This window comes from Hippocampus zosterae, chromosome 17, assembly GCF_025434085.1.
Source record: "Hippocampus zosterae strain Florida chromosome 17, ASM2543408v3, whole genome shotgun sequence".
Lineage (NCBI taxonomy): Eukaryota > Metazoa > Chordata > Actinopteri > Syngnathiformes > Syngnathidae > Hippocampus > Hippocampus zosterae.
This window is the reverse complement of record NC_067467.1, coordinates 6,889,310-6,912,803: the sequence shown is the minus strand read 5'-3', so window position 1 is coordinate 6,912,803 and position 23,494 is coordinate 6,889,310. Positions and strand designations below refer to the sequence as shown.

The following is a 23,494-nucleotide window of genomic DNA, read 5'->3' as shown; positions in this document are numbered from 1 at the left end:
TTTCGTCTAAAAACGCCTTACTATACATGGTGGATTTTTTTTTGGCTAAAAACGCCTTACTATACATGGTCGTTTTTGTTCGGTTAAAAACGCCTTACTATCCACGGTCGTTTTTTTCGGCTAAAAACGCCTTACTATAGATGGTCGTTTTTTTCGGCTAAAAATGCCTTACTATCCACGGTCGTTTTTTTCGGCTAAAAACGCCTTACTATAGATGGTCGTTTTTTTCGGCTAAAAATGCCTTACTATAGATGGTCGTTTTTTGGGCTAAAAACGCCTTACTATACCTTACATGGTCGTTTTTTCGGTTAAAAACGCCTTACTATACATGGTCGTTTTTTTCGGTTAAAAACGCCTTACTATATACACAGTCGTTTTTTTTCCGGCTAAAAACGCCTTACTATAGATGGTCGGGTTTTTTTCGGCTAAAACGCCTTACAATACATGCCGTTTTTTTTCGTCTAAAAACGCCTTACTATACATGGTGGATTTTTTTTTGGCTAAAAACGCCTTACTATACATGGTCGTTTTTGTTCGGTTAAAAACGCCTTACTATCCACGGTCGTTTTTTTCGGCTAAAAACGCCTTACTATAGATGGTCGTTTTTTTCGGCTAAAAATGCCTTACTATCCACGGTCGTTTTTTTCGGCTAAAAACGCCTTACTATAGATGGTCGTTTTTTGGGCTAAAAACGCCTTACTATACATGGTCGTTTTTTTCGGTTAAAAACGCCTTACTATATACACAGTCATTTTTTTTCCGGCTAAAAACGCCTTACTATAGATGGTCGGGTTTTTTTCGGCTAAAACGCCTTACAATACATGCCGTTTTTTTTCGTCTAAAAACGCCTTACTATACATGGTGGATTTTTTTTGGCTAAAAACGCCTTACTATACATGGTCGTTTTTGTTCGGTTAAAAACGCCTTACTATCCACGGTCGTTTTTTCGGCTAAAAACGCCTTACTATACATGGTCGTTTTTTTGGGTTAAAAACGCCTTACTATACATGGTCGTTTTTTTCGGCTAAAAACGCTAAAAATGCATTTGCCCTTGCATTTTGTGTATCATTGCTCAAGCCCAGTTTTTGTCATTAAAAAATAATCTGAGGACAAGACATGCCTTTAAAACACAGAAACGACCACCACCATTGAACACAAGAAGCCCCACAATCCATGGTCATCTCAGCAAAGCAGGGCTTCCCAAACGCTTCACTTTTAGCAGCTTGCCAATTGTCAATGATTTAAAAAAAATAAAATAATAAAAGACACTTCAGTGATGTTCAATCAGCCTTCATGTGTTCTTTATTAGTGGTTTATGTACAGTATATGCTAATACACAATGGGACCACTCAAACAGGTTTGGGAAACCCTCAATTAAAGCAAGCAGACAACCGAGCCCCCGCTTTCCATAGACAACCAAAAACATGACGGGTTATAAATAAAGGTTAGTCACATGACACACAATGTGGCTGTTAATGCTTCCCGCTCTCCTGGTCGAAATCTAAAGCGCGTGGCCCCAATGAGATGTACAAGTGCTACCTCCCCTCTCTGAGTATTTACAAGAGTTTGAATGCATAGAGGTGGCTATAAAGTCATAAGCACGACAGATAGTGGGGGAAAAGTGCATGCGGTTGCTCGGAGGGTGGAGGGGCCAAGGGGGTCCTTCACGAGCTGAAAGCTACATTTCGACGTTTATTCTTGGGGAGGGGAAAAAGAAAAGACGTGCTTATTTAGAATTGAAGCAAATGGGATGAGAAGATTTGGCTACACATAAATATGTTTGAACCCTTTCACAACCAATACGAAAATCCTCTGTTTTTATCTTCATATGGCGAAGGTAATTCTTTTTAAAATGTAAGACTGTCAAATTCTTGAGATGTCACTCGATAGGAAGGTAAACAAAAAAAAATGCACAGAAGTATGGGGGCAGTGTTGTACAGTGGTGCCTTGAGATACAAGTTTAGCCACATTCGTGTTTCAAATAGACTTTCCCCTTTGAAATGATTGAATGATTTCATCCTTCCAGCTTTCCCTAAATAAAGCAAACATTTGTAATGAGTTTTTCTAAGTGAGGGAAAACAGCACTCGACTGTTTTGGTGCAGATTTTAATTTAGTTTGTCTTGATGAATTCATTGCAACTCCTTTTGGTGTGCGCAACTTGGCCACTGGGGGGCAGCAAAGCACATCATTATGAATAATGAGGGAGACACAAATGAAGACGACTTTTACTACAATACAGGAAGATGCCGCAATACTTGTCGCTTTTGGCAGCGAATAAAGAATATATTATACTGTCTCCCTACACATTGATGCATCGTTTGTGTTGCTACAAGTGTCGTAGCACTATTAACATTAATGCTACTCGTTGGGTCGTTCATAACGTTTTGCATTGTGTTAGCATTACGCTAGCAGATGACGACAACATTGTGTGATTGCTTGAATTAACACAGGTAATTCTCTATTTTCTGTTTCATATTTAGGTTTTCATATTATAGATTGAAAAAAATGACCCTAGGATATCGAGTTAATCCAAACAAATTTCCATTGATCAAAATACAAAGCAATGAAAAAAAAAAAAAACTTTTTTTTTTCTTTTCTTGAGTGGAGTTCACCGCCACATCGAGCGCTGGTATCTCAACAAGAGCAGCCAAACGATCGCAAGGTCAGGTCACTCATATCTCAAGACACCCCTAGATGACAGAAAATATGAAATACTACAATGGTGACTTCTTACTTGTGTATGTCATCTTATTTTTTTTCTTTTAGTTCAACAATAATAAGCCGTATTAAGAATGTACCATCATTCCTTTCAAAAGTGGCCCTACCAAACTGTTGAGCTTTCATCACTGCTCATCAATGGCTTCTGTGCTGATTGATCGAGCAACTGGGAGGATGTGGTTGCTGAAAATGCATCTGATATGTGGTGGGTTATTGTCACCTCCTCACCCCGATCAAACAGAGAAGACACACAGGAGAGATTTAGGGTGGGTTCAGCCCACGGGGTCTAGTCTAGCAGGGAGGGCTCGGCAGGGCGGATAATGGTGGGTCGGTGAGAGGGAGCACCAGGGGGTCTTCGGCTGCAGTATGGAGAGAAGATGGAGAACACGCAGTGAAACCAAAACATCCCGACAGAGACAGAAGTCAGAAAGAGAGCGACAGAGAGAGACTTGTGGGTGGGAAGTTAGGGAGTTGAGGGCAACGTGTTACGGGGTCATACCTGGGAACGCCGGGCGGGATGCGAGCGGGCCGGGAAGGGATCTGCGGGGGCGCGCTGAAGGGGTCCTGCAAGCTGTTGAAGGGTGCCGGGCCTGGCCGAGAGGGGATTGGAGGGGCGCCGAAGCCCGAGGAGGGGTTGAGCGGTGCGGCGCCGAAAACCGGGGAGGGATTCATGGGGGGTCCCGGCGTCGGCCCGCGGACCGCCGGCGGGCGGCTCGGGGGTGGGGCTGCGGACGGGGGCGGCCTGCGCTGAGGGGTTGGGCTGCGAGGAGGACACAAGGAAGTCAAATTAAGTACCCGCTACGCTGACTAGACTTGTTTCATCACCAACATCCGTATCGGACACGGCGCAGCGTCTCACCTGGCATCTTGTATCCAGGTGCTATTTACAGGCGGGGGCACTGGGGTGCTGATGGTGCTGGTGGTGATGTCGCCAATGATGTGCAGCGCTTCCTTGAGGGCGTGGTACATGCGCAGCATTTCGTCCCGGCGCTGCGCCTGGTCGGCCGACTCCTCCATCAGGCTGTTCTGGTCGGCCGACGAGTAGAGGTAAGCCAGCAGCTCTGAGTGGATGAAGTCTTTTGCCTGGAGGGGAGGCATCCAAAGTATACGTCACAACCATATTATATCATTTTTGGGAAGGAGGACGCTAAGTTTTTTTAAAAAAAAATTATGTCTGGACTAAGCAAGGACGGTAGTGGGTTTTCGGCCATTGGCCATCTCTTTAATTGTCTGGGTTAAGTATGAGGTGATCGGAGGCAAAATAACAAGGCCAAAGTGTAGCCAAACACTGTACTTTCTTAACTCATTCACTCTTGCATAACTCACCAGCCAATTCTAGACCAAGTCTGAAAAAACGTCTTTGGGAGTGAATGAGTTGACAAGCTCATAAAACGCAAGCACAGCCTTTTTAATCGCAACAGTAGTTTTTACTGCAACACTGCCACCTGGTGGACTGTCAAAGCACATAAAGGAGCACTTTAACCTCTCAGGGCAGGTGTTACAGATTTGCAACAACCAAGTATCAGGTTTTACCTGTTACGATAACTTAAATTTGAACCTGAGACGGAAGATGATAATTTTATGAATAAGGATGGAGGGACAATGACGGAAAGGTACTGAGGTCAAGGACGGAGGACGGACCGGCAAAAGAGGGTAACGTGCCCATCTCTGATATTTTGTTACAATTATTATTATTTTTTTTTTTTGCTGCAGGGCCATTAACAAACGTGGACAATAAAAATGATTCTGATGATATGACCAGAGGTTTAAAAAAAAAAAAACTCATGAAAGGTTGACCAACTCACGCTGTTGATCATGAGATGCATGATGGTCTTGGGCACCAAGTCCCTGATAGATTTGTTGATGATGCCTATGTAGGAATCCACCAGGTTGCGGATGGTCTCCACTTGACGCTCCAGCTGAGGGTCCATGGAGAACGTGTCCGCCGGACCCGCATCCTCGTTCTCTGTCTGAGGAGGCCGCAGAACACGAGATTAGGAAATAGGATCGGACACTTCATTAGGTACACCGTGGATTCCAAGGATCAAAGTTTTAAAACCCAGGCTAAATGACGGACCAAAGCGGATTAACATTTCAACAGTCGAATACGGAAATCTACAAGACTAACAGACTACAAAAACTTTTTGCATCAGTTTTTTTTTCTTCTCCTCTTGGTCATTGTGCGTATTTCCTGAATACATTAGTTTTAGTGGCTGTAGTCTGTCGTGTTGTAGAACTGCTCTAACCTGGTCCTTCTCCGGGTAAACTCCGGCCCGGAGGAAGGAGGCTTTCCAGCTGTCCACGTCCTCCTGAGAGTCACACGCCAACTCGACTTGCCGTAAGTCCTTGTACACGTTCCTGCGCACACCAACCGCATTAGCCCACCCCTGAAAAAGCTGTCGATAAACGTGCACGCGTGCTCGTGTAGGTCGGCGAGATAAGAGATGGTTGCCGACCTCTGCTCCGTGTTGAAGATTGCAAAGATGTGCTTGGTCGACATGAAGCCTTTCTCCACGTCTCTGATCTTCAGATTATCCAGGGGCAGCATGTACTTCTTTTCTTTTTCCTACCGGGGCGACACAGGATTGCAACGAGGGAACATCAAACATCAAAATCCATTCATTTTCATTTGACACCTAGAAAGACGATACTGCCAGATTTCCTCAAATAAGACGCCTCGTCTTTTGACCGCTCACTGAAAAACTCTTGAAAGCTATTGACTGCGACTGCCGACTACTCCGAGGGTGGATGATGGAGTCTGCCTTCTGCCTGAAATTAACCGTGACCCCCGATGAGGACAAGAGCTACAGAAAATAAATGCGCCGGTTGATATTGTTGCTGAACTGGATGGTGACGACAATATCAAAATAAAGGGATCTTACATGTATTTTAATTAGAACTTTTGTGTTTGAGGAGGAATGATTTTTTTTTTTAATTAAAGCCTGAATTTCTGAAATAACAGACGCCTGGTCATTTTTGCAGTTGAATAAATAAACGCACTCCAGACACTTAAAAGAGAAAATACAGTTTGTGATATTGTGAACAGACAACAGAGGTAGGTGGGGGGACTTTTTTTTGTGTAACGCACCATGAAATCGGTGTCAAATTCACATTGAGGGAATGCGATGGGTGGGGGAGGACGAAAAAAAAAAGCAACGGAAGGAGTAGTGTGGAGGGGCGGGGTGCCAGCTTTCACTGGTGAGAAGAAACATCTGGAAGCATTTATGGCTGCAAAGGGTGGCGGGATTCCAAACGTGAAGTCACCAAATACCACCCACCAAAGGGTTACCAAAAAATAAAAAATAAAAGAAAGTATACTGTACCTGTTAACATGACACATGATGTCCAACTCTAGACAAACTGACCCTCGCACAACGATTTTGGACCCACAGTGCAAACATTGCGGCTGCACGCCAGCACACAAACACACACACACGATTGCAACCCCCCACACCCGCTTTGGCCCCCGTAACCCAGTACGATTTCCTGCAAATTCCAAAGTCAGATCCCGGCTGGAACACTTCAGCCCGCCTGCCACGTCAGTTTGCCTCCACCATCCTCCCCGCTCGCATCGCGACTCGCCCCCTTCTCTCTCTCTCTCGCTCTTTTTTGGCGGCAGCCACCATTAGAAAGTGCAACGTGTTCAGTTAGTGCTCGAGGCCGCCGGCTGTGGTCGAGTTTGAATGCTTTAAGTTTACTGAATGGGAACGGGGGGCCTCGGAAAAAAGATGACTGAATGGTGACCGGTAAGTAGCGCATTTTACGGCATTATTTGTCATGAACCTACGGCGACGTGATGTTGCAATTGCTCTTAACATTTGAGTTGTGAACTGAAGTAAACGGCTTTAATGCAAAATGACTCATTTCTGTGCGTGTTAAAAACGCAATATTAGAAGCGTAGCCTAGTCAATTGCATGCACATGCTGCAGCCATTTTTTTTTAATGGTTGAAATGACACCGCGGGCCTCTTTTGTAAGACACAATACTGTAGTTGATGTGAAAAGCGGCATGAGGTCCAGCATGCATGCCACTTCTCAAAACGTTTGACCCGCAAGGTAATGTTTAATCTTTGTTTACTCTGTCCCAAGTAACGAGCGGCCGGTGGCCACACTGACCTTGGGGCCCTTCTTCCCAGCAGAGGCCCTCCTCACTCCCCCGCCTGCCCAGTGTTCAGACTACCTGTTCATCCGGCTTTAGCTGAACAGTAGTCTGCACATTGGTTAGGCTGGGCTGGGACACACACACATACGCGCACGGGGCGCGCAAGCTAGCCGGTGCGACGAAGACGCTCCTTACCTCCTCGTCTTTGTACCAGGAGAGGGATTCTGCGGTGAGGACGAACCAGTACTCCTTGGAACCCCCCTTCATTATGCTAATGTTGATGGTCAACCAGCCTTTTCTGATCACCTGATCAAAGGACGCAATCGAGGAGAAAGAGCGCCGTCAGTCCAGCAGTTCAAGACAAAAGAATCATCGAATCCTGTGACGTGAATGACATGAATAAAAACTTACCAACTTACCGTTGTTGTTTCCTATCCTAAATTCAAAATGTGAAACCTCTTTATAAGAGCTAATGTGTTATGACAGAGAGGCGGGGGGGTCGAAGGAGAATGGGCGCGACAGTACGACATGCAGAACAAGACGTTGATGATAGCGCTGAGCGCCGTTAGTCCTTTTTGACGCCACAGAAAAAAGGCCACAAACAGAAGCAGATGTTGCTCGGGCGGCTCTAGCGGTGAGTTAAGTGTGCAAGTGTAAGCCTTTCGACAAGACGGCAGGTTGGCGGGGTTAATTTGGGCTTAAAGAAGGAGGAGAGAGCGATTCATAGACGCTTGCTTCATGCAAAGAGTTCATCTTATTCACCAAACTATGATCTCCACAAATAAAGGGAGGTGAGACCAGACAACTTTTGATTATTTCAAAGAGTGAACGGACAGTCCTGCAGTCCCTGGCTCAGGGTGGCTCCTTTATGAAAAAGAAAGCTTCCTTCCTTCGAAGGGGCAAACACGGGCCAGTGGAAGAAAAAAAAACGTTTTCAGAAACTTCAACGTGTTTCTCTGTAGGAGCCGGCGAAAGATGCAGAGACACAAATGAGAAGCAAACGGGTGGGAAGACCTCTCAGATGCTACACGACAACTTATGTATCATAGACGGTTTTCTTCCCATATATTATAACAGGATTGATTTTGCTTGCATTACACCGCCATCAGAAATTTCAACGTCACCCAACGGGCAGGACTTTTTTTTTCATGATGTGACTTTTTTTTGTACTGTAAGTACACAAAACAAAAAACTTCAATCAACGAATGATTCAGTGTTGTTATTATGATTTCTAGTGATTTCTTTTTGAACACGGCAATGTAGTTCATTTGAATCTAAATCTTCTGATATCGTATCGCATGTTTTTTTTTCCAACCCTGGCAAACTAGCGTTTGTTAATGAGTGAAGTTGCAGCACGGGTTCAAGACGAGATTAGAGCAGAGCATATCACATTAGGTCGGTTTCAAGTGTCCGTTATTCAAAAACAAATAGCCGTCACCTTAATCAGTAACAGAAGCAGGACAGACAGGAATGCTGGAATTGGCAGTTCTTTTTTTTTAATGGCAAAAATTTGGTCAAATGTTAAGCTGACATGCACGGATGAGACATGACGAGTGTGTGTTGTAGATTGGCCTCGACTCCCTACTGAAGTCTAGGATGAGACTAGGCAGACTTTTGGGGTCCGCCGAGAACGAGGTGGCAGCAGAGGCGAGAGCCTGAAGACAACAAGAACCGGCGCCGTCTACGGCATCTCCGAGCGTGTGCCGTTGTGCGTTCCAAATGTTAGTGGCGTGGAGAGAATTGCAGACAATTACTGTCTTGTTATAAAAGAATTCAGTGATTGCACCTGGCAGCTCCAAATTACTGGTAACTGGCGAGGCAATGGGAGGCCCGCAATCAATCTGGAGACTCTACCTTCTCCTCCTGGACCTCGCCAAAAACGCCCAGCTGTCGAGAGGTAAAACAACTCAGTACGGTGAGGGCGGCCATTTTTGCTCGTCTCCCGACTTGGCCAGTACACGACCGCCTTGGTTCTGCTGCTCGGCCTTACCTCTGCTGCCTTGCCTGGCAAGGTGCGGCTTATATCAGTGGGTACTTACCAGAATTTCACCCTGTGGTAATAAGGGGAGGGGGAGGGAGGGTGATTCAAGCAAATTAAAAAAAAAAAAAGAGGGAGGGTAGCGTAAAACCACAGTCGGAAGAAGTGAGAAAGCAGGCAGGTGTGAAGGAAGAAGGTTGCACAGGAGGAGTGGGAGAGAGGAGAAATTGAGAGGGGAAGGAGGGGTGGGGGAGGAGGGAGGGAATCCGTGAGACAAGGGAGAGACAGAGCAAGAGAGAGTTACATGCAATTAGAAATGACTTCACCTCAAATGACAATTTGGTTCGGTCAAAGTTTACAGCGTAGGGTGACCCATGCGCCAGGTTCATGCACGCTCTCAATTTCAATACGACAGACACCGGAGAGTTAATGGAGTTAATGTACCAAACACAAAAGTTACAATTAGGGCATTAAATGCTTAATTGTAGCTGAAGAACATTGTCAGGCACTCGCATGCAAACGTAGCTGCAAACTGGGTGTGGAGGGGGGGGCGGGGGGGGGTCTGCAGCAAAGCAATGGGACGGAGGCCGGGGGGGGGGGGGGGGGGGTTGACTAAATGTCAGCGTATGACATCTTGAACAAGAGCGGATTGAAATCACACACGTCGGGCTAGATGAGTCGAAACAATGAGCACATCCTGCGGTGAAATCAACAAACCGGGTGGATCTTATTAGCAGCTACGTCGGTCGAGGTGGATTAAAAGCCACGGCCTCAAATCAGCGCTTCACACGGGCGTTATTAATAGGCTCGCTAATGGGAGACATCCGTCAGGGGGTGGGATTAAGTTTGACAGTTGTGAAAAGGCCAACGGCATCTGATGGAACCTACCTGGTTGGGAATGGCTCGCTTCTTGTTGGCCGCTGTATTCCGCTGCTGCGCGCTGTCATCACACAAAGAGAAACAGACCAGACAATGAGCAAAGCGGACAGCAAGGCGGAGAGGTTTGAAAAATACAACGGAACTCAAAGAACGCCGATGCCACTCCCCATTTTTTTTTTTGTTATTGGTGTTGCTGTAACCACAGAATATTTTACGGCCTGGTTGTAAAGTAAGAAATCTCTCTGCTTCTCCTCTGTTTCACAAAGACACACACACACACACACACACACACACACACACACACACACAGGTATGTATGTATACACACCCCTACATCCCACCTGTTGTTGCTGTACCCTGGGGGGCTACCATCATCCAGCCTTCTGTAGTCAAGACTGAAAGTGATGTCATAAGAACCGTTAAAGAGCCCCGGCTGAGCTCTGACGCATTATAGAGGGGAATCCACTCGCCATGCAGATGCATCGAGGATTTGCACTGACTTGTTTTGTCAGCCACGCCACAAAACACACACAAACACACACCGAGCAGATGCGTCGACCATCTACTGTTACACCGAGCATGTGCAGTCAAACATGGGTTTTTCCTTGAAATTGCATTCTTTTTTCTTTTTTTTCTTTTTTTTTAGAGTCAACAATTTGTTGCCGGGCAGACTGAGTTTAATTTGTTCATCTGGAACTTTGTGTGGTTACTTTGGGAATGACATGATCGGTTGATTGTGTAAAGAGCCGTACTGCAGATATTCGATAAATCATGATGTCACGGGTGAAAAATAATTCAAGCCCAACGAGTGTGAAATTCAAAGTCCACTTTTTGCATTAGGGGATGTTCTGAACCGGGGGTAGGGAACTCCGGATCCTCGGGAGCCATATCTCACCGGAGTTCCCTACCCCTGTTCGAAACCTTGCAAAACTGCGATAAACGTGGGTGGGAAAACGCCTGTATGAGTATCTTGTTCAAGTCCTTCATTCAGTGAGCAGAAAAAAAGAAGCAATTGTAAAGATGTGATTTAAATCGGAAGCACCGACCCGCGAAGCGGTGGAGGAATTATTTCTAACGCAGAAAGTTGCACTTAAAATGAGCCTTCAAAAGATGCAGAAATGGGAACGGTTTACCGATTATAAAACGCGAAGATAGGAAGAACAATCACCAATTCACAATCGAGATATATGAATGTAAAGATGATGGTTGAGGTTGACCGCAGTACTGTTCCGGTTCAAGAAAACTCCATTTGAAAATGTTTATTTCTGGAAAACACATGGCGTGAGAGCCTCTACCGACTGGAGATGTTAACATTTCAACAGCTGGACTGAACGTCAGTAGGCAGCTTTCACATGCTGACATGCTCATACCTCTCATCAAGATGCCTAAGAAAGGCTTTTGCTTGCGCGTTTGATTGCAGAGACAACAGTGCCGCTTCATTGCCTTTCTATTGCAGGCTGGCGTGTTCGAGCACGGATGTATTAGAGCTTCCATGCAGCTTACGTAGTTGCAACTTTTTGAATGTGTAAAATGACACGTTTGACAAAACTATTTGATTATGACGACGGGCATCTTCCTTTTGCAAGTAAGACAAGCACTTAATAAACTCTCTGTACTGGGATGTAGAGCCACCGGAAAAAAACAAGCTGTAAGTCAGGCGAGGAGGGGGGAGGAAGGGAAGAAGAGCAGGAGGGAGGGAAAGGCCAGAGGTGCATACTTAGCAAAGCCAATGAAGTCCTCGTGGTTGGTGTTGATGTAGGACAGCTCAATGTCAATCAGCAGCAGAACCTTCATTTGAAGCAGAAAATCACAAAGAGGACAGCGGAGGTCAAAATTAAAACCGATTACTAGAGACGCGCTGTCAATTTGTCACAGTGAACAAAAAATTAAACGTCACAAGTGTGACACATGTCAAAACAAACTATTCAAACTGGGTGAGGTTGGCATTTTTTATAGACCAAAATCAATATCAGAGAGCTCAACATCCGGCCTCACCTGGTCTTTGCTTTTTCCTTCCCTTTCTCTGATGTGAGTGGTCACGATCCTTTCGGTCTCCTCTCGCAGCCTTGGGTAGGAATTGAGCTGGAAGACAAGACAGCGCTCGACTTAAATAAAACAAACAAGCAAAGAAATAAAACAAAAAAACACTTGTGTAGACATGCAAGTTTGAACCTAGTTCGACTTACCCATAGAGAGAGGACAGGAGTGAGAATAATAAAAATGAGAACAAAGAAAAGGGAAGGAGACGGTCAAGTGCCATTTTAGGGCGACACGCTTTCGAAAACACACAATACACAGCAGACATCTCTTTGAATGAGGAAGTGCTGAGTTTACCGTCAGCCAAATGAAAATTTGCGTTTCGAAAAATTGGATTTCAAGAAGCCCAAAAATAAAATCATCTCTGGCTGACAGTAGACGTTTGAAAGGCCGGATGAGAAGGCAAAGTGGCAGAATGTGAAAAAGCATAGGTGGGATGGCGCGGACGGTCATCTGTCCACATGGGGGCAGTGGAGCACTGTTGCTATGGCAACTCAAGCCACAGCCCCTTCAGGGCCCTTTAACAGTAACAATATCCCACCCTCACCGCATCCCTCCAAGTTCTTCTGAACGTCAGTCCGCCAGTGTGGCTCAGTGGGGAAGTGTAGCCAGGTGGGCCAGGTTGGAATTTGGACATCGAGGGAAGAGGGAGAAAAGCAAATGTGGAGGGGGTGGGGAAATGACACTTCAATCATCTATCGACGACTTCATGGAAGTGGCCCCACAGGGGAAATTTTAAGTTGCGATTAAAATCTCTGATGTACTCTGATGACAAAACGGGGGGGGGGGGACACAAATGGCAGGAGGATCGGGCCAGGTCACACAAGGAAGTAAAGGTGTGAAGCTGACTCGAGATGAGAGGGATCGCTATGATTTCCATGCCAATCTCTCACCGGGCGAGTCCCGCGGTTACCTTAACAGCACACTTCATGGCCAGGGCGGTGATTTCGGACACCACCAGGTCCACGCATTTGAGGCTGGGCTCTTTGAGTTTGAGGATCAGCTTTTTGACAATCGCCTCGAAAGCCAGGTCGGGGGTGAACAGCCCCGTTCTGGAGGGGGCGCGGGGTGGGGGCCGCAAGGTTAGAAGAACGCGTTTGGTTGTGTGGCAGACGGAGAAAGAATAAGGAAGGAAAAGGGGAAGGGAAAAAAAAGAGACAGGGAGAGAGAAGAAAGGGTCTGCGTTCAGTTAGTCGTTTCAAGTTGGTGACTAGGAGAAACAGGCAAGAGAAAGGTACAAGCCAAAGGTTTTCACACTTTATCAATGGATGGCAACGCCAACTCAAGGGTCGAATTACATCTGCAAAGCACCACTTTGCGGGAGTTCTGAGCTGTACGACCTGCGGCTTGTCCAGGAAAAGAACAGAGATGCCCAGACGAGGGCGCGAGACATCTCATAACCCGACGACACGTCACCCGTCACAACACTCCACAACAAGACGGCGCCGCCTGAACACAGGGCTCACGTCACGGGTACCCGCCCACTCGCGCGGCCCACGCTCGCCCTGTGTTCTCAAGCCGGGTCGGGAAATGCTGGACACCCGCAGTACCTTGTTGGTGCACTGCCTGACCGTGTTGATGAGCTCCTGAATGACCAGATCGATACATTTGAGACAGGGAGTTTTCAGCTTAACGATCTGCTTTTTCACGATGACCTCGAACGCCATGTCTGGAGTGAACAGCCCCGTTCTGAGGATGCATAGAGAGACAAGGCACGGGCGTACACAGACACAACGGGACAGTTAACACACATGGACCATAGAATGAAATGCAGACAAATGGACGAGAAAATGAGAGCGTCTGTGAGCAATTTAAACGCCGCCACTGACAAGAGGAGTTTTTAAGATTTTTTTTTTCCCGCCAGCGTGTAGTTATGAAATTGTCTCCCTTCTGTTTATGGCGGTCCCAAAATATGACTGGCACACAATGAATTGTGTTGTCACATCACAAGAAGGCATGTAGTTAACGGGGGACTTGTTGCCTGCCGATTGTTTTCCATTTATGGCCTAGAAGTGGATTTCACACATATTCTGTCTGGAATTACTTGGTAAAGAAATTACAGTGTATGTTCGTAATAGAGGAAGAAGGCGTGTTGAAAAAGCAAAACATGCTTTTGCATGACATCAGTGACCTTTCTTTTTTTTATGAATGGGGAAAATAAATACATGAAGATTGCATATATACTCATTCAGTACCAGCCAATTCCGGCCCAAGTCTGAAAAGACGTTTAAAAACGCCTTTGGGAGTGAATAAGTTAAGTTTTTAAAAAAAGGTCATATCACCCAGGCCTAAAGCTAGTGGGGAAGTTAAGATTTAGAGAAGATACCCCCCCCCCCTCCATGTTCAGATCTTACACACAAAACATCATTCTAAATTAAATAAATGGATGCAGGAGATCAACAGTAATTCCCTAGGGAAACAATTAAGCTCAAACACAAACTACGTGATGAACATGAAATTAAAGCACGGCACAACAAATATAGACAAAAGGCAACACAAAAAAAACAAAAAAACGGAGTTCCTCTGCGCGGAAAAGCAACTGGCAGACTTGCAGTGCGGGGATACAATGAGGACATTTTCAATACTTCAAATATAATTCTTGAACGTTTGAAATTCATCCCTGCTTGATTACAAACCATGAATGATTTGCAGTAACTATAAAATCATCAAAGTGAACGTGAACAGCCAGAAAGGTGAGCTGTTGCGCATCACTTGCCTCACACCATGGACATTCTTGATTGCGTGACTGATTTCTCGCCGGAGCTCCTTCTCGTCAAATACAATCTGTGGGAAAACAAACAAATATTTTAATTGTACATAACTGTGCCAACAAAGCCGATCAATGGACAAAAGGAATGGGACAGCTAAATTGGAAAGTGAGGATGTCTACAAGATTTTAGTGCGCGTGACGTGAATCGAAACAATAACCAATTCGGAAAACAAAAAACCTGAAGCGTGCGCTCATGCCAGACAAATCGAGGAGCAACTGGTTGTATGGAGTAATTTCATCACGCCTTACAAGTTACTAACACAATAAAAATGACAATTACAAGGTTTGCAATTGCAGTGCAGAAACCAGATCAGTTCACAGTTAGCCTAGCTTATTCTATTCATTGATATTGGTGTGATGTGATCTAGCGTACACAACACATGAATTTTTCTGAACCATATGTGAGGTCACTCACATTTATTTAAATAAATAAATAAATAAAGGAGAATAATTGGTAAGTGGATACCGCGCTTTGGGAATGACTTGATATTTATGTCCTCACAACACGACCGACCTTGACTAGCTCAAACGGGAAGCGTTCGTGGAAGATGCGGTTGATCTTGGCACCGCCAGACAATTCGTTAGTGTCCACCTGGTCTCCGGAGCCTTCGATGCACTTCTCAAAGTCCACACCGAATTGCTGCACCATCCTGCGGAGGATGAGGAGGAGGAAGAATTTCAAAAAACATCCTCGCGGCGTGTTGACTGTGCGTTTGTAGTGCACTCACTGCAACAAAGCCTTGGTCTTGCGCGTCGGGTCATCCGGACGGAAGTTCTTGTACTCCTCCACCTCTTTCTCCAAGGACAGCATCTGACTCTGTAGCTTGCTGCGGAGACCAGGAAGTGTGTCCCTGATATGATTGGTCAATTGCTGCAGGCGGGAAATGGTGAGGATTTTATTTGAGAGCACAAAACTGGGTTTTTTCTTTTTTTCAAAGAGACACAGGAACAGACCTGGTTGAGAGCCTTTTGAAGATGCGGCGTGCCCATCCGCTCTGCAATGTGTCTGTAAGCGGGGTGGGACAGGAAGAACTTCCTCTCGGCCGCCAGAGCAGCACGTATGTCCTTCTTGCCGTCAATGTCTTTCTGACTGCGGTTCACCACGCCGATGTATCCTGCGCGGAAACACGAAAGGCTCACTTTCGAATCAATACATCAACAACCGCCAACCGTGCTGCATTCAAACGCCTCACCTCTTCGTAGCGGCAAAAGTTTATTTTCCAGGATATCCTTTGCATCCGTCCCTTCATCCATCAGGTCCAGTTTTGTGATGACACCAATGGTGCGTAAACCTGCACGGGTGCCATATTTGACAGAGTAGATGTCAAAACGGAGCCCAAGAATTATGATCAAAACAACAGGTTGAGTCGAGAAACCAGAAATCCGCGCGCTTACCCTGTGGGTCCACCTCCTTAGCTATTTTAAGGGCATCCGAGTTGGCCAAGTCGGTGTTGGCGGGCGTGACGGCCAGGATCAGACAGCTTTCCTTCGTGATGAACTGCAACAGCATGTCTCTGATCTGATGCTCGATGTCTACCGGCTGGTCTCCCACGGCAACTTTGGTCATTCCCGGAAGGTCGATCAGTGTCAGGTTCAAAACTGTGTCAAGAGGATAAAAGGTTATAAAGATTTTTTTTTTTTTTTACCCTACGAGGATATCGATGGTCCCGCTGGGTGCAAAATGTAGAGAGCAAAAATCAATCTTAAAAATATAATACATAGGACATGTATTGAGAAGCATTTAACTCATTCAGTGCCAGCCAATTCTGGACCAAGTCTGAAAAGACGTTTAAAAACGTCCTTGGGAGTGAATGAGTTAACCAACCATTCATTGTATTGCATTTGAGAATTTCGTCTTAAAGGTATATCAGGACAGTGGAACTCTTTTCAACATACCCGGTTTATGTTTCCACCCCAAAAAACGTTCACATTTCAAAGTCCTGATTTCACGTAACTCATTTTCCATTTCTCGATTTCGCTTACAACAAACACCTCCATAACGTAAACTTCATTGGAACGGTTTTTACTATAAAATAGTGAAAAGGCCTTCCTTACAACAAACTGTGCAAAGCTGATTTCCGCCGCGACTTTGCTTATGAACAAAAGGTACAGCACGGGATTCCCCTCTGTGGCTTAACAACGCGACAGATCGACTGGTGCATTGCTGTACTTCCGGGGACACGGCCCACGTTCTGAAAACATGTCCAGTAAACTGAAGCAAATCTCGCTATCGGTGAATGCTGAAATTGTCTCTCACTTTCAAAAAGGAGTCTCCTGGACTTCAATTATCTGTAATGGCAACATAATCGTGGCGGTTTTTACCGCCAACAGACATTTCACATTTGTGTTGCCAGTCCAATTTTTTATTTTTTTTTGTCAACATCAAATCGGCCACATAATCTCATGTGTATAATAATGCATGTGTTTAATTGTAATTGGTTACCATGCGGGGAGAAAACCCTCAAGTTGATGGGGATGTTGGAGATCCCTTTGTTGGAGCCTGTTATCCTGTCGGTCTCCGCTTCAATTTCTGCACGCACCTCTTCAAAGTCCACAAACTTCTTTGACTTGCAGTGAAGGAACTCGGCATATTCTACGCACGCAGGTTGGAGGACGGCAAAAGGACAAAAGGGGGGTGGGAGGAAGAGGGAATATTAAATTAAGATGGCAGCAAGTGCAGCCTGCAGCACGGTGGTACAGAGGGGCCACATTGCAACGCAGCAATGATGCAGATCAGTGATGATCTTAAATTGGAGTGACAAAACTGCATCATGACACACTCACCGGCTTTATTGTTGACCAGCTGCAAAATGAGAGGTCTGCGGGTAACAATGCCAGATCCGCGCGGAAGAAAGTCCCTTGGGTGACACAGAGAGACAGAGCCAGTTCAACTAACAGCCGACATGAAAACATGTTGGGTAACACAGCCGGCGGACACAAACAGAAAGCAAAAGGAAAAAAAAAGAGGATTGAAACAGCAACACACTCGCTTCTCTCTGGCCACACGGCAGGACTTTATGAGGATTGACTTGCATTGGTGTGGATTTCACACCTTGCACCCTTCAAATGCACCAAATCAAATGTGACACAGTCATTTTGTCACATCATTTCAGGTTGAGGCAAACCATTCCTTCGCACTCGCTCCCGGCTGCTGTGAGGAAAATCAAATGCCCGAGATTTCCATACGCTTCTACCGATGCGGGAGTCCAGATTTTAGCTCCTGTTTAATCAGTAAACTTTGGGACCGAGCGGCAGACAGAACAGCTTTGTCGATAATGACTCATGACAGGCTGCGATTTCATCAGGACAGGATTTACACTCAGAGATCTTATACAAAGAGTCATTAAACTGAGCTTTATTTAAGGAAAAACTTGAATAAAGTACACTTAAACGATATTCAAAATAGAGTGAGACTTTTGGGCGAGCCGACTTATTACGTGTGATTAACCGACCCACATAACTCACAAATGTCTGTCTTAATGCTACCAAACAATGAAAAACGCTGTCATGGAGAGAACAAAACAGGCATGAATGCTGCAGTGTTCGAACCATTTCAGCAAATGGTGAACGCAATTGATGCAGCAAAATCTGCAGAGATCGATGCATGTAAATAGGACACTGCCCCCTTGTGGTCAAAGTGTACACAAGAGAAATTCAGCATGAACTCATGAGGCACAAACCGTTTCATTCTTCACATTCTTTTGAATTACTGCATGTTTTTTTAATAAAGCGCAATACTGTGGAGTGCCATTTATATTCTAAACACATTGAGATATGAGTGTTTTGGGTTACGAGCAAACTCGACAAGCGAGTCATAACACTAGAGGACTGACTAGTGTCCTTGTTTGTTTAACGAGACACTGCTTGATAGATTTTTTTGGGGCGGGGGGCTTGGTGTCGTAAGTCATATTCGAAATTTGTTGGCTTCATTCAGTGTTTTTGTATTTAACAATTTATTTTCCTTTGTTAAAAATAGATATCACAGTATATAGTCATACGGTGGTCTTTGATCTTTTACAGCGCCATTAGTCTTTCGAACCCTTTACAGTGAACAACGGTAGCCATTGTTCAAGTTGAAGGAACAAGCGGGGCTAATGGCTTCAAGAAGCTTTTGTGTGAACTCGCCCTGTGTCAATACGAGCGCTTTCAGCCACCGCAATGCCTTCTCAGCGACAATCGATGACGGCAACACAAACGAACAAAAGCTGTCAGTGCAACATGACGTGTTAAGGGGAGCGGACATCTGTAGGCTGGATGATTACAGTTCGTGCGGCTGGCCAACATCACTTGTTCGGATCTTCTCACCCACCCCCCAACCCTGTCGCTTCTTAGCATTATATATCTGGGGGCAATAATCCACTCCCACTTTGGGATGTATTCCTTCCGTATGCGGGATGGCACGCTCTGGTGGACCATGGCGGCGCTTGCTGACCTCACCCTGGAAGCAGTGAGTCAGCGCCAGGGGCCGGGAAGAGAAGAAAAGTCCTGTGGTCTATATAACAGGGCAGCGGTTATGACGGAGCACAACGGGGGAAGGTTCTGGATGGATCTTACGTCGGCACAAAGCAGTCGGTGCCGTGTCATGGGAGGTGGGCGCAGTAGACGGTATAGAATTGTGTAAATCGTGAACCGGCGCGAGAGCGGACGCTAACTCGACAGGGCGGGAGGGGCTTGGGGGGCCTTAACGCCTCATGACGAGTGTTTCACAGCTTCTTGTTGCCTTTGAAACTTAGCTTGTAGCTGACGTGTGCACATTTTGAGCACGACGTCTCTGATCCACTGGTTAAAGGAAACTTTGATTCTCTCCTCTTTCATCTCAAACTGCTTCAAACAACAAAGCGTGTGATGGAAAAGTGGTTAGAACTGCATGACTGTCCGTGTTTTATGTTATGGGTTGTGTTGACTATTTTACTTTATGTTAACCGTTTTGTTAAGCGCTTTGTTACAGCTGCCGCTGTTGTGAAAGCGCTATATAAATCAGCATGTATTGTATTGTTTCAGTACAGCATTGCCCCCCGCGAGCGAGCGGATCAAACTGTTGAAACGTTCCACAGGTGTATTCAAGCAGAGGTAGAACGCATCCATAAAAGAGCCCATCAGGCAAAGTCGTCTTCACAAAGGGAAGTGCTTTCATAGCGAAGGCCTATTGAAAGGGAGGCAAAAGGCCCAGATTCCATTATTGATGCGCTGTAAATGATAGACGAGGCGGAGCAGATTGTGTACGGTTTCATGCATTATGGATGGCTGAGGCGGAGAGTCGGCCAAAGAGACTCCCTCTGGAGGAAGAGAAATGAGGGAGAGAAGATGGCGGCTCCTCTGCATCGTACTCTCTTGGGAGAAAATATACTTCATTATCTTTGCAAAGCCCGACAGTTACAATGTTACAGTGCCTCAATAGTTGAGTCGACTAATGGCTTTATAATGGAACTCCAACGGCACGGGCAGCATTTCATTCACAACATTGAAGATAAGGCTGATTCGCGGCCGATACGACAAAGGCCGTGCCCCCCAACCAGGATGGCTGGCGTTGTCGAGATAGGATGCCCTGCCTCCACTGTGCGACATGCATGTCACCAGAATCGTCCTCACTGGACTGGTCCTCATTGGTTTAATCCAACGCATTTATTTGTTGGTTAATGAATTCTACAAACGACTTGCCCCATTTCCCTCTTGTAAAAATCTAATGTGGCCCCTCAGGCACTTAAGTTTCCCCAATGATGGTTTGGAATGCTACAATTAATTAGAGGTGTATAGCATGAGCTCGTCGAGGGAAATTTGATTTTGATGTTCCAACATTGCTTCTCTTGCATACCTTCTCTCTCATGAGGACACGACCACAAACATTGGACTGTCACACAACAGATGGCAGACGACATAAACCAAAGGCACCATCCATAAAAGGAGGAATGAGGTAATTTGGATGATCAATATACCGAACAAATAGTTGTTCCAAAAGAGCAGCTGATAAATGAAAATGTAAAAAACAAAAAAAAAACAGCGTCAGCAGAAAATCTGTCCAGTAAAAAATAGACGAGCACAGATTTCACGCCGTTTTTATTTTCTACGGGAATCCAGACAAACCTGAGGTGGACAAGGCTTCCTAGAATTGACCGTTCGACATCATGTGGCCCAGTGTACTTTGCAACTCATTAAATGAATCATTGTCCGAGAAAAGCTCGTGTTGACGTTTAGCAAGCGATGGAAAGTGGAAAATGTATTTCAAAGTGTCGGGGTCCATTCGGTCGGGGTCCATTCGGGCCTTGATGAACTAAACAAGATGACGTCTGCTCCTTGTTAATAGAAAGCAGCATTCGCAAATCCACAAGGCAGACAAGATTCGATTCGCTCGTGTCTGGCTCAGCATGCGTTTGCGCTCCGCTCACCTGTGACACACTCACCGGGAATGCGTGGCCCAAATCGCATCAACGGCAGCACGGCCGGCCGGCCAACTCAATTGAACCCGACTCGACTGGGTTAAAATGAGAAACGCCTCCGGTGGGAGACAACAGCGGCAAACAAAGCACGCCCCTCCCTGCTATTCAGATATGTTGCTTTGTGAGACATTGTAGGCGAGAGAAAAAAAGGAACGCGGATATCAGATGGTCTTTATCAGAATCGGAAAAATATGTATCGACGGTGTAACCGCTGGCGTCGAGTCCACTCTGTTCTATGAGAGCAGGTTAGGGAAACGAGCCTAAAACGCATTCGAAACTTTACAGGTGAACTGAAAGTCAAACTGAAATGTTTCAGTGCTTTTTGCCGTTCTCTAATGAGGAACCAAACGGCAACATTTACAAGAGGTGTTTGACCCGTGAATCAACCACTGAATGTCCTGATTGAATTAGAGCCGGTGTTTACATGCGCTTCACATTTTGACATCATGTGACCAATGTAACGTACTGAACTGTATTGTAACGACACAAAACCTCTGAAATGAGAAATACCAGACGTGCTCTTTTTACGAGATCCTCAATTATCGAAGGATGCAACAAAAATGTTTTGGTGGTCCCCTACTTCAATAATTCATGTGGCACTCTTTGAAGTCGAACTCCCACCTTTTACCCTCCCCTTTTCACTTGACATCAGTGCTGTATGTATGTGCAACATACAGCACAGATGAAATTTCTTCCCTCTCAAGATAAAACAAGAGGAGCCGCTGCGGGTGTCCGCGCCGCCATCAAAAGAAAAATGAACAAAAAATGACCAAATAATACAAGACAACACATGAGATGAAAGGGGAGCGAATCAAAGTGTCCTTTTCACCAGTGGATCAAAGCTGCAATGTGCGCACGTCTGCTACAAGATAAGCTTGAACGCAACAAGAAGCCGTAGCATCCATTCGCGAAAAAGAGATTTTTGACAATAAAGTTGTATTCAATTCAATTCAGTACATTCATATTGTATTCTGGATCCCTCCACTGTGAGTCACCACACAAGAGCACACCCATTCTTATTGAATTTCTCGGGCAACTCCCCAAGCACTCCATGTTTGTTCCCCTTGCATCACACCATGATTGGAAGGTCAATGAGAATGTTAAGGTCACTGCACATTTGCATAGGTTGGCAAGTGAAACTGAGGTCTCAACGACGGTCTTGGATTATATCTGATATGGATGTGTTATGTCTCTCTCTCTCTCAAAAAAAATAAATAAATATCCCGCATGTGCATTTATCTCGGCGAGCAAGTTACAACAGAACCCAATGTCTGTCTAATGCCAATTACTGTTCTTCCTCTCGTCTCATTCTCCGACACAGGTTGGGCTACAAGCGCTGCCAAAACCTGCTCAACAAGCAGGCCGAGAGTGAGCTTGTTTAGTATTTTCTCTGCTGGCGGATCCTATTTGCGGAAGAGGATAGAGAGGACAGGATAAATTGCAATGAGAATGGACAGAAATTGTGGCCTCGGAGTTGCCCAAAAAGCTGCAAAAGAGGAAGATGTACAAGGAAGTTATGTCTAGCCGTTGTCTCCGCTTTTGGACAATAATTGTTGAAAATGGGGCTATTGTCCAAGGCAAGTGCAGTAAATCCAGCAATAATGCACAGTCTACATTGGAAATTGAGCTTACATATGATTCGACTCAAGACAGAACAAGCCATCCTGCTACGACTCAGTAAAAATCACACGATCGGATTTGAAAATGTCAACGGTGTGGGTGTGGCATTTAATTACATTTATCATAACACTCATGAGTGCACCGAACACATCTGTGCTTATACGGACGTTTTCCGTCCGAACCAACATTCATGCGCGGTCAAGTGGAATATTACATAAAGTGTATGATAAAAGTTTATATTTTCAAGTTGCTGAAAGTGCAGTCTTTTACCAAACTAGTTTACGACAGGCTGTAGGACACTTGTTTGGAATGTTTAAGCGTCGAATACACACAAAAAAACGCACAATGAGATAGTTTAAATACGAGCAAATATTTTTTTAACTGAGATGGCATAATCGGAGTTAGCTCGTTTCGCTTACCTGCCCACAAAATTCTCCAAAACGGAGCTTTTCCCGGCACTCTGCCCTCCGACCACGGCAATCTGCGGAAGGTCCAAATTGCAACTTTGCCCGATGGAGCTGAAAGCGTCCTGGAGCTTGTTGATGAGGGGAATCAGGTCTTCCATGCCCCGGTTCCCCATGGCTTCGCGAAATCGGAGGAGCTCCTCCAAACAGCGCAAAAAAGCGGAGGCTAACGTTAGCCGCTTCGACTAGCTCGACTCCTTTAGCGATAAGGTGCTCACCGGAATACTGTTTGAGGTCTACTTCAAAGAGCTTGGAATTTTACTTCCCTTCAATGTTTAAAATGTACTGTTCCCAGTATGTCGTCCATACAGCCAGTATTTCGCGTTCTTCCGAGGACATGAGCTTTAACGTTCAAATAAATCGAAGAGTACGGAAAACTCGAAAAACAAAACTTGCTCTACATGAACGCTATCCGGTCAGTGGAGACGACATCCGATCCACACCGGCACGTTAAGCCCCGCCCCGCTATCTCCAGCCAACGTGGGATCTCTA

General features: G+C 45.5%; 1 protein-coding gene across 5 annotated transcripts; it reads right to left on the bottom strand.

Annotated features, from left to right (window-relative positions):
* Positions 1-1,274: 1,274 nt before the first annotated feature.
* dnm2a (dynamin 2a) lies at positions 1,275-23,451 on the bottom strand. 5 transcript variants are annotated; one of them, XM_052048920.1, is made up of 21 exons: positions 22,958-23,451; positions 17,269-17,342; positions 16,928-17,077; positions 15,880-16,083; positions 15,678-15,776; positions 15,439-15,599; positions 15,213-15,355; positions 14,999-15,134; positions 14,431-14,498; positions 12,628-12,766; positions 11,673-11,759; positions 11,395-11,465; positions 9,687-9,738; positions 8,860-8,871; positions 7,016-7,126; positions 5,176-5,285; positions 4,966-5,077; positions 4,525-4,689; positions 3,579-3,802; positions 3,219-3,479; positions 1,275-3,078 (listed from the first exon to the last, which is right to left on the bottom strand). In XM_052048920.1, the coding sequence occupies exons 1-21, from the start codon at positions 23,116-23,118 to the stop codon at positions 3,006-3,008; spliced, it is 2,613 nt and encodes an 870-aa protein (XP_051904880.1). In that variant the 5' UTR covers positions 23,119-23,451; the 3' UTR covers positions 1,275-3,005. The 5 variants fall into 5 exon arrangements, with proteins under 5 accessions (XP_051904880.1, XP_051904879.1, XP_051904882.1 ...); XM_052048919.1 differs by lacking the exon at positions 12,628-12,766 and adding an exon at positions 13,265-13,403 and having other exon boundaries at positions 22,958-23,450; XM_052048922.1 differs by lacking the exon at positions 8,860-8,871.
* Positions 23,452-23,494: the final 43 nt, after the last annotated feature.

Bases quoted from the DNA above. Each gene is read 5' to 3' on its own strand.
- dnm2a (XM_052048920.1), bottom strand. From the start codon at position 23,118: ATGGGGAACCGGGGCATGGAAGACCTGATTCCCCTCATCAACAAGCTC. The intron at 15,600-15,677 runs GTGAGGCGTTTG...GTTTCCGCGCAG, and splicing joins ACTTTTGCCGCTACGAAGAG to GATACATCGGCGTGGTGAAC. The intron at 3,803-4,524 runs GTGAGTTGGTCA...CCTCCCCTCCAG, and splicing joins TGCATCTCATGATCAACAGC to GCAAAAGACTTCATCCACTC.